An 11,203-nucleotide genomic window follows, 5' to 3' on the forward strand; every position below is an offset into this window, starting at 1 on the left:
ATGAGAGGGGAGAGATGATCAACTGTGTTTCATACTGTGCAGGCAAAGGCAAAAGTTTGCACAGAATTGTAAATGAAAAGAAGCTTTTTCTTTCCCATCACCATATTCCTGAATGTTTGCAAATGCATAGGTTAAAAAAAAAAAAACTCGTTGCTTTTTTAAAAATTCTGCAACACTCAGAAATCCTAGCAGCTGGCACCACCAATGGACGCATAGCAATGTGGAGGATGGTGGTGCAGTCGGGTAGCAGTAGAGGTGACACTAAGCCCCAGTGGAAACTGCAGACACCAACAGAAATTGGAGGAAATGTCACTCAGCTACAGGTAATGTCTTGACCAGCATTAGTACATTACTTTCGTTTGGTTTAATTACACTTTTATTTTAACTGGAGATTGACAGTAACAACACTGTTTTTCTTTGAGCCAAAATTTCATTGAAGGAAATTTCAATGCAGCTTTGATGCTGGATGGAGACAGCAACGCATTTTAAAACCCTGACTTGGACTGTGGGAATCAAGTCTTTACAATACGCACACACACACACACACACACACACACACACACACACACACACACACACACACACACACACACACACCAGCCTGACCAATAAGAGCCAAGAGTTGCAGTGATAGGCAGGCTGAACCAGCAAATAGCCAGAAACAACTGGTCAGTGCAGCACCGCCTCAGGTACCACATACAGATTTTAACTGGCTTCTGACTTTGTGTGGTGTGGAGTATGCTAGATTTTATATAAATATGGATGAGATTAGCTGGGGATGAACAAAATCTCCTTCAGCAACTATTAAATAGCCAGAAGGGGCCAGACAGTCAATATATTAATTCAGCGTTCCTACAGAACAGACCGTAAAGCATTCCCAAAAAGTCAAAACAATTATTTTAGCAGCTGATTTCTGTACTTAAAAAAACCCCAAACAAACATTTATTATAGCTCTATTATGTAGGTAATGTAGGAGACGTGGACACAAATACACAGAGGGTTAACGAGGGAAGTGGGAGCACACGGGGAACACAGGCGACACTGATAATCATAACGAGACACGGCAGGAGTAACACAACACTGACGGGAGACTATCAAAGTAAAACAGGAAGCACACAGAGACGCAGACCAGATTGGAAGAGAACACAGACATAGCGGGCTGGGAAAACATGGAATAAAACACAAGGAGGAGAAACGAGGCATGGGGGCTGGCAGATACACAGAGGGGGCACACAGGGGGTAAAGTCACGAGGGGAAATCAAATAAGCAACATCTTAACAGAACAACCGAGGGACCCTAAAGCTGACATCAAACAACAACAATACAAGACACACAAAAAACCAGGTAGAAGTCCCAGGACCATGACATGCAGGTGGTTACATATGGTTAAAATGATTCAAATGCACTAAGTATGCATGTTTTTCATATCAATATAGTCCATAACTTGATTACTGTCTGTAGCCCACATGATTAAACACTTTAGTTACATAAAACATGTGAGTTTAGATTTTATCTACTGTATAGCCTGTATAGTAAATTAATATGTAGCCCAATAAGTATAAAATCCAGAAAGCTACACAACATGGGGCGGTTCATTTACAAACACAGTTCTAACTTGAGTTTCACACAGTTTTTATTAGAAAACAATCAAATTGTTAAATGCTTCAAGTACACAAAATGTCAGAAATCTGCACCGTCATGAACAGAAATTTAAACCTAATTTTTCGTGATTTGTTGATTAACCCTCCGAGGTCTAAATCCCACGTTGTGCACATCAACATCACAGATTTGTACAAATAAAATTTATAACAAAGACATGTTAAATATTAAGCACTGGAAACAGCTTGTTGTTTTGTTGCCATAGCGTTTTGTTTTGTCTCCATTTAAAAGATATCAAAATCTGAGCAAACAACTTGATGTCAAAAGAATCTCTGCACATTCCGCAGTCTTTGCTGCTAAAGTGACATCACAGCATTTAAACATGTTTGAATGAAAACATCAGCATATGAACACAAAACTGAAGAGACACTGCAACCGAATGAAAGCAGACCACTATTTAGTGACATTTGGACGTTTCCCTGAGGATTAACTGCTGTGTAATCTACCAAGAACTAAAGTAAGCTCAAATTTCAGTTTATAAACTCAAGATCATTTACTTAAATATATAAAGCCTGATTTCCCTGCTTGCCAGGACAGTATTTATGTACTTTACATTGTGCAAGACTAGACTATATTTTCCATCATAGAGAGGATGATGTGGATCTATTATTCAGGAAAACAAATGAAGACTTAACTATTTGTCAGCTGATGTAATATTTGACAAATGATACATAAATTAGAAAATGTTCTTAATCATATCTTAGAGTGACAGAAGCTCTTTTTAACACGATTATTTCTCAGATTATTTTGTTCATTTAGGAAAATAGAGAAGACGTAAGTTTTGTTCTCAAACAAACTATTAGAATTTCTGAGAAACTGAGCCTACGTGCACATGTACACGGCTATTTTTGAAAGCGCAGCTTTGTCTCTGCATTTGGGCCTTTCGTCCACACCTAAACAGCAGATTGAGTCACTGAAAGGTGAGATTTTTAAAAAGGACGTTTTTGTGTTCAGGTGTGGACGAGGAAAACGGACATTTACTCAGGCAATGTCAAAAGTGTGCGCCGCTGTTGAAGTCACGCTGTGGCCACGTTATTGTTTACATGAGATCAATTTCTACAATGGCAGATGTAGACAACATACTGTGTCTGTTAATCTTAGTATCTGCAGTTTTTACACGCTTACATCAGACGTGGATTCTACATTCAACACAGACGCTCTCCCAACCCAAATCCTGACGTCGGTTTGGAATAAATGTAATTTTAAAAAATGACATTTATGTATGCTGTATGCATTTAGTCCATTCCAAAGTTGTGAGTCTGTCTTTAGTTATTAACATTTGAAACGATGAAGGCACGTGAAAGTAACACAAAATTAGCTGCTTTTCCAGAAAAAGACAAAAACTTCTCAGAAGTACGTAAGGTTTTATGAGGTTTTCCCACCCAGGCTTCTAGACTTCTGATTGGCCAACATTTCTACACGGTTAAGATTTGGCGTGTTCTTGACAGCGTTTCACTTTGTTTTTAGTGTTTAGATGTGGAAGGAGATATTTTTTCAAAACTGCACATGTGGACTGGATTTTTATTTTTTTTAAACGAAAAAGGAAAAACGTCCGTTTTCAAACATAGCCGTGTACGTTTGGACGCAGCCTAAAGTCATCACAAAAAAAGCAAATTCTCTGAACATTCTGGGTTGAGGTTTAGTGATCATTGTTGTTTTGTGTTCCTTGTAGTCAAAATGAGTGCAAGTGGAGACGGACCACAAAATAACCAAAACGGTAAGCACATGTACTCAGTCTTGAAATTGATGAAAAACAGATTTTCAGCAGATAGTTATGGATGTTAATTAAAAGATTTAATGATCTTGCAGGCCAACAGGTTAACCCACGAATGTTGGCAAATGGAGATCAGGAACCTGCTAATGGCTTCCTGAACAGACTGTATCGCGCTCTCCATGAATATTGTTGCTATCTAGATGAGCTAATAGCTTCAGTACTGGCACAATATGACAATTACCTTTACGGGGACGAAGACGATGACGACGACGACGATGACGACGACGACGACGACGATGACGACGACAACGACGATGACGGCGACGACGATGACGGCGACAACGATGACGACGACGACGATGACGACGACGACGATGACGGCGGCGACGGCGACGGCAACGATGACAATGACGACGACGACGACGACGACGATGTTCAAAATATTCATGTGAGGGACAATAATGCCAATGGTGACAACGATGAACAGCACGGGGATCACAATGATGTGGTTGTGATCATTTTCAATGTTGGTGGCATTGAAAATGAGGAGGCATTTGAAGGCCGCATGGATGTTCGCCAGTACATCCCAGAAGAGGACCCTCAGCCAGGTGTTTCCAGGAAGAGGTCTAGAGAGAGGGATGAAGAAGATTTAGGAGCAAACAAAAGAATGAGATGGAGCGATGATGACTCTGAAGTATTTGAAGATGCGCACGAAGAGCTTGAACACGAAACTGGAGGCTCGAGGAAGCGTTCCCGAGAGGATTTTGAGCAAGAAGAGGAATACTTGCCTGTGTGCAAACTTCAGAGGTGTTCAATTGAGTCGACCAGCAGCAATGAAGACTAAGACTACTTCGACGGGTTTTTTCAGTATCCTTTCAGTAATCTGATGGCCTACTCAGGTGATCCTGAATCCTCTATGCTGCAATAAGCTGGGCATACACTGTGCTGCGATTTTTCAGTCGCGTTATTCGGCTCCTGATCAAACTGTAGGATTGACTCGCAGGGGTGAGAAGTTTGATCAAGGCCAAACTCGGGACGATCCCCAAAACGATCGCACGACTGAAAAATCGGCTCAAAATGGGCCAAAAATCGCACAGTGTATGCCCAGCATTAGGCTGCGGGGGGATTCCCATGATGCACTGGGTGTTTCTTCTTCACCCACTATGTTTAATAGACCTCTCTGCACTGAATGGTACTTGTTATTAACCTCTGTCTCTGTTCCATGTCTTTATACTATTTTCCTTGCCCCTCCCCAACCGGTCGCAGCAGATGGCCGCCCCTCCCTGAGCCTGGTTCTGCTGGAGGTTTCTTCCTGTTAAAAGGGAGTTTTTCCTTCCCACTGTCGCCAAAGTGCTTGCTCATAGGGGGTCATATGATTGTTGGGGTTTTCTTTGTAAGTATATCTTACAATATAAAGCGCCTTCAGGTGACTGTTGCTGTCATTTGGCGCTCTTTAAATAAAATTGAATTGAAAATTAAATAGATGTCACTGTGATGATTTCTTCCCTGCATAGAAAGCTTAGACCCAAATGCAGATTCAATGCACATGGTTAAACTATTTATGAGACTTTAGAGAGGGAATGGAGAACGTGGCTCGAGCTAGGAGTGTCAGCAGACAGCAGGAACCAGAGGAAAAGCTATCGAGAGACTGAACACCTGGCTCCTGATGGGAACAATCCAACGGGAATTCTGCAACAGAGGGAGAAGAAGTTGCTGGACGGGTAAGGGAGTTTGAGGGTAGGATGAGTATGTTGGCAGAGGAGACCTAAACACAGGGAAAACAAGGTTAAACACAGGGAAGGAGCACGCCAGAACTGGAGCAGAGGGGAAGCCTAGTTACCACTGGAGATGGCAGAACAAACTGGCGAGGAGTAGCAGGCAGCGCTGGTTTAAGAAGCCCTCCTGCTGATTGTTTGCAGATGAGGCCCAGGTGAGATGCTGGAAACTCCACCTCTGAAGTGTGGACACAGTATCCCCATTCCAAGTGGAAAAGCCCCTCAGACACTTCCATGGTGCATGACAAGAAGGATGAGAAAGCATTCATGGTCCATCCATCCCTCCGTCAGCGTAATGCCTAAAAGTTTATTCAGATGTAAATGTATTACATTTTTAAATAAAGATCATCAGTGTTTTTAATGACGCTGCAGTTCATTCATGTGTCTCTATTGGACAGTGTTGTAGAAGTTACAGAAGACAGGAATCAGTTCCAGCTTGGCCTGACATTTGATCACTAGTGATGTGTGATACCACTGATTTCCTTTCCGATCCCATACCAAGTAAAATTCAGGGTGGTATCGACGATACTGCTCCGATACTTTGTACAAAAACTTTACTCTTTTATTGTATCTCAAATTATAGCGTCATAATCATTACAGGACATCAGATTACTTGTTCTTATCACTTAATAATGCAGAATTCATCATATAGAAATCAAAAACCTGAAGTTGTGCACTATGTGAACACCTTGCCTGCCTGCAGCACTAAAGGACTCCCTGAGAGACGTCTGTCTCACCCTAGCAGCACCCGTCCTTCTCCTCCTCTTCAGTTTGCCTCAACATAAGCTCGTCATATTCTGTGATATGATTTACTTTGAGGTGTTTGACAAGGTTAGTGGTGTTGCCACAACACCTCACTTTCTTGCCACATGTATCGCAAACCACGTCTGGGCTGTTTGTGGATGTAAAATACGTGCGCACATGACTCCAGTTACGCTCAGCCATTGTTGTGAGTGCGCACGCCACAGGCTGCCACACATTTATACAGCCGTATTTCACACATGACTATAAAAGGCGGAAGAGGGAGTAGTTCTTTCCAATGTAGACAATCTGAATGATATGTCTGTGAAGGTTCTCAGTCTTCCAGGTCATCGTAGTCAAAGGAGCTTGCAAAGAAAAGCGTCTGGACTTCTTTAAGTTGCTTGAAGACGTTTCACCTCTCATCCGAGAAGCTTCTTCAGTTCTAAGGTCAAATGGTGGAGGACACTGGAGCCTAACATTAACTGGTTTAAAATTAGCTTATTTCCATAAGAAGAAAAACATACTGAGAAAGAGATCACCAAAATATACATGTACAAATGTGAAATAGTCATATGTAGTGTGAAAGAGCTATTTGACATCTTTAAATTCAAAGTAATGTATAAATCCACTTACATAAAACATGAAAAGGCGGCGCAGCGATGCCCATCTCAGCCAGTGTATGATGGTGGGGCAAGATGGCAGCTTCCACAACATGACGCCAGCTCCTATGTATTTTTAGTAGATAAATGATACGTTTATGTATCAATTTGTTGGAAGATGTAATTACACCTTAATTATGTAATTAGAAGCAAAAATGATTTTTTTAAAAATCAAATCACCTCAAAAAATTACTGTACTTACTTTCTAAATCATTCTTTACCTCTGAAAGGGGTGGCTGTGGCTCAGGAGGTGGAGCAGGTCATCTACTAATCAGATGGTTTTTGGGTCGATCCCTGGCTGCTCCAGACTGCATGCTAACTGTCCTTGGGCAAGACATTAACCCCAAGCCACTCTCTGATGCATTCATCAGAGTATGAATGTGTGTGAATGTTAGATAGAAAGCACAGAAAAAGGGCTTCTATGAACAGGTGTGAATGAGGCAACCTGTATAGAGCGCTTTGAATGTTCAGGTAGAGTAGAAAAGCACTGTAAAAATTTCTCTGTGTTGATTTCTTTTGGACCTCAAACATTACTCACCTTGTTGCAGGTTTCTTTATTAATGCTGAAAACCCAGTGTAGCATCCAGTCGAACTGAGAAGGCCAGAACTGATGGTTGTTGAATGACCTTTATTATTCCTTGCCGTGTATCAGACAACGAACCAACGTAAGAGCTAGACAAACAAATAAAACAATTACCATATTATTCATGTAACAGCATCTTAACCGCTCATTACGCTGGTCTAACCGTTTTCTATTAAACTATATAAAACATATTATGCATTTCAGATTGCTCAAATTAAATCACATACATTACAAACCTTGTTCCCCTGTCGACTGTAGCTAGAACCATTCGTTTTTGTACAATTTAACTATATTCTTCTCTCCCTTTTCTCCGTTAGCATTAGTTTTCCGTTTTCTTCCATCTCTTTTGCACATCAAGTTGTTTACCGTTACATCATTCACTTCCGGTCACACAGGAAGTTACCACAATAAAAGTACAAATTTTATATTACGTGAATATGCGCTAGCTTTACATATCCGCCTTTACACTCCCACCAAATTATTTGCTGTTACAAACAAAATAAAACACAAATAATTTCTAAACAGGTAACTTAACAATGATAATACCTTTGTATATGCAACAACTAATTCTCATTGCATTTTAACTGCTTAGTGCATCTTGCTTTTGACAACTTTCTAACAGTAGAACCAACTTATGAACTGGGCGTTCCACTGTAGACATCTTATGCAAACGTTCACCCCTTTTACTAAGGTTTCTGTCTGCAAAGGTTACTTTGACCTTTCTCACAAGTCCATCTTCGTCTGTTATGGTGTCCACAACCCTACCAAGTCTCCATTGGGATCGTGGCAGTATTTCTTCCTTGTCCATCACTATGTCACCTACTTGCATATTCCTTTTAGCAGCATGCCATCTCTGCCGAACCCTGATGTTGTGAAGATATTCTCCAAAATTGCTCCGTTAGGTATTGTACCTGACGCCATTGCTTCCAAGCGTACAGATCCTCTTTAACAAACTGTCCTGGAGGAGGCAAAGCTGTTGTGGTTTTCATAGTTAGGAGATGATTTGGAGTTATTGGTTTCAAACTGTTTGGATCATTGAGCTTGTCTGTCGTCAACGGGCGGCTGTTTACTATTGCAGCTGCTTCATAGAGAAAGGTTCTGAGCGATGAATCGGTGAGTCGTCTCTTTGCGAGAGCAAGTGTGGAGTTGAGGATACACGAGGTCTGCGGTTGTGAGGCCGGTTGGATGTGCTGCCATTGTGACCAAGTGGTCGGCGGGGTTATGAATAAAATAAATAAACTTGACAACGCCACCTAGGGGAATTACACCCCCAGGAAATATATTTAAAAAAAATAAATAAAAGGAATAAAAGAAGACCGCACAGATTCAAGGATGCACACTGAGGCAGGTTGGCTTCCAATATTAAAACAGTTTTATTTATAGAAATAAATAAAATATTATAAATAATATTTTATAAATAAAATATTAAAAGTCAAGATGTAGCGTCATTATTGACAGTGTTCTACAGTAAAAATAAACAATCGTGGAACTTGGACTTACCAGCAGCCGTGGAACCAAAAGAAAATCACACCAAAAGAATCACTGCAGACCACCCAGTGCTGTACAAAAGAAAGTGTGAAAACGACCCACCACCTGAGGTCCCAGGGCCACTGGCTCGTCCTCCTTCACTGAAATAAAACACAGAAAAGTATGTTAAAAGAATAAAAGGACACTGAGCGTCAGGCTCGCTACAAATCATAAAAAGACTAAAACACACGTTAATAACTTTAATAAAAGAAATCACACACACACACACACACACACACACACACACACACACGGGAAAGGCTTATTCCCCACGGGTCAAACTACCACTCGTGCTGGTAATAATTATTCTCAGGCGTAGGCCGGTCTGGCTCCCCACCGGCTGAGACCGGCCACCCAGGCGATTTAGAGTCCCAGCACGACACTCGGGCAGAGAATCACTTCAGCCCGATCACAGAAGTGTGGGTACGAGCAACAGTCCAGGGTAAAATAGAACACCAGGCGAACCCAAAAAAAGGTAAGCCTACTTAATAAAAACAAGATAAGACAAAACGAGACAAGACAGCAGACTCCACCAAGGAGGAGTTCACAACAGCAACTGAGAAGGCAGTCCACTCTTCCAATTTAGGTTGGACAATTTACCATGGAGAGGTGAGTACAGCAGTGAACCCTGAAACAGATAAGTGTAACCTTAAACTCTTATAGCTATGAATGCTAATAAAAGTAGTTCTAACAGCTTACCCCAGGACCGGAGGCACTATACTCTCATTGGTGGAGATACCACGAACACCTCTCTCCGCAATGGCAGAATTAAACAGACTGCTGCGCTACAACAGGCCGGAAAAGGATATTAACACCAATTCCAGTATTCGGAGGGAATCCAAGGTTAAGCGAGAGCATACCTGTAGCTGTCGTATAATCGGCTCTTGCTGATCAATCCGTCGCAGTACGCCAGCATTTACTGCTGTATCGTACCAGAAGCTCGGGAGGAATTAATCCAACAAGACATCGGCTTAGCTTTATACAGGCTAGCGCCACCCTGCAATCAATGTGCAGGTGGGTTCCCAATTAACCCGATCACCTGATACAAGGAGCGAGTGCAGTGGAAAGAGAGCGAGGGTGGTAGAGCGAGCGAGAGAGAGAGAGAATGAGAGAAGAAAAACAACGGAAGGCGAGTAGCCCATCTGGCTACATCTACCCCCCTTTTTTGTATTGGCGCCCCGACAATAACTCAAGGAACCTAACACCATGGCCTGAATATGGCAAGCTGAGCATTAGCAACTGACGCAGATTCAACAGGACGTGGCAAGTGATAAACATTTGAGTGATGACCAGCTGTTGAACGTGCTGTTCTCCGCAAATGTGGCCCACTCACCTCAGACTGTTCAACAGAGCCTGAGGAAGAACCTGGGGGAGCAGAGGTCGAGGGTGCTACAATCACACTGGGAGTAGACCTGAGCTCCACCGATGGAACTCTAGAGGCATCGGGAAGTGACACCACAGGTGCGACAGGGTGTGAGGGTACCTCAGGGACAAGGAGCCACAACTCGTCGTCACTCAGAGAGGTCTGCTCTGAGTCAGCGGGTACAGGTGGGGGTGGAACCGGTGGACCAGGTGTAGGTGGTCCTAGGCGGACCTGTGCCTTTAACATGTCACGATGGACATGTCGAACCTTCTCCAAGTCTCCCACGGGGGCAATGGTATAAACAGCCCCGTTCTCTTGGGGTGCCCTCAACACCTGATAGACCACAGAGCTCCAAAGGTCCTGGATCTTGTGCCGGCCCCGGGTGCTATGATCTCGAAGATACACCAGCTGACCGACCTTTAAAGGAACAGGGTGGACTCTCTGGTCATGCCGTTCCTTACGGCGGTCAGCGGCCAGCGACAACCGTGCCCGAGCTCCCTCAAAAGCCACCATTAACCTGGCTTGGTGCTCGGCCACCCAGTCCTGTACCTCTCCAGGCACTGGGTCCTGAACGCGGCCTAGAAGGAAATCAATAGGCAGCCTAGGATCCCTGCCAAACATCAAGAGAAACGGTGACTCTCCGGTGCCCTGATGTGGCGTGCTATTATAGCAAAAGAGCACATGCGGTAAGCATGCAGCCCAGTCGCGTTTCTGAGATGATGGCAGAGTCCGGAGGAGGTTATGGAGGGTTCGGTTAAACCGTTCGCACTGCCCATTACCCGCTGGGTGGTAAGGGGTTGTACGGGACTTGGCTACCCGATACAATTCGCATAACTGTTGCATCACCAAACTCTCAAAATTTCTACCCTGGTCAGAGTGGAGGCGGCTTGGAACGCCAAACTTAAAAAACCACTCTGTTAACAGGGCCTGGGCCACAGTAGAGGCCCGCTGGTCCCGGGTAGGGACTGCAACAGTGTATTTGCTAAAAACGTCAGTCATAACCAAAACGTTTTCAACTCCACTACGGGAAGGTTCCAACACCGTGAAGTCTATGGCCAGGATTTCATTTGGCCTAGACGCCAACAGGTGACCCATATAACTATGAGGCCCCAACCCTGAGTCCTTTGCGACCTGACAGCGTTCACAACGCTGAACCCATTGCTTGATGTCAGAGGACATCCC

General features: G+C 43.2%; 1 protein-coding gene and 1 long non-coding RNA gene across 4 annotated transcripts; one reads left to right on the forward strand and one right to left on the reverse strand.

Moving 5' to 3' along the window:
* Positions 1-1,969: 1,969 nt before the first annotated feature.
* On the forward strand, positions 1,970-4,853 carry LOC146568295 (uncharacterized). Its single transcript, XM_085284256.1, has 3 exons — positions 1,970-2,116; positions 3,332-3,376; positions 3,469-4,853. The coding sequence occupies exons 2-3, from the start codon at positions 3,337-3,339 to the stop codon at positions 4,215-4,217; spliced, it is 789 nt and encodes a 262-aa protein (XP_085140382.1). The 5' UTR covers positions 1,970-2,116; positions 3,332-3,336; the 3' UTR covers positions 4,218-4,853.
* On the reverse strand, positions 4,785-7,510 carry LOC146568296 (uncharacterized). Of its 3 annotated transcripts, none has more exons than XR_014893597.1 (6): positions 7,368-7,510; positions 7,087-7,220; positions 6,770-6,903; positions 6,523-6,614; positions 5,214-5,447; positions 4,785-5,138 (listed from the first exon to the last, which is right to left on the reverse strand). It is a non-coding gene; the product is annotated as an uncharacterized LOC146568296 (long non-coding RNA). The 3 variants fall into 3 exon arrangements; XR_014893598.1 differs by having other exon boundaries at positions 6,751-6,903; XR_014893599.1 differs by having other exon boundaries at positions 7,359-7,510.
* Positions 7,511-11,203: the final 3,693 nt, after the last annotated feature.

This window comes from Mchenga conophoros, linkage group LG8, assembly GCF_057382185.1.
Source record: "Mchenga conophoros isolate Kocher_MC1m ecotype Shallow Benthic linkage group LG8, M_conophoros_male_GT1.1, whole genome shotgun sequence".
NCBI lineage: Eukaryota > Metazoa > Chordata > Actinopteri > Cichliformes > Cichlidae > Mchenga > Mchenga conophoros.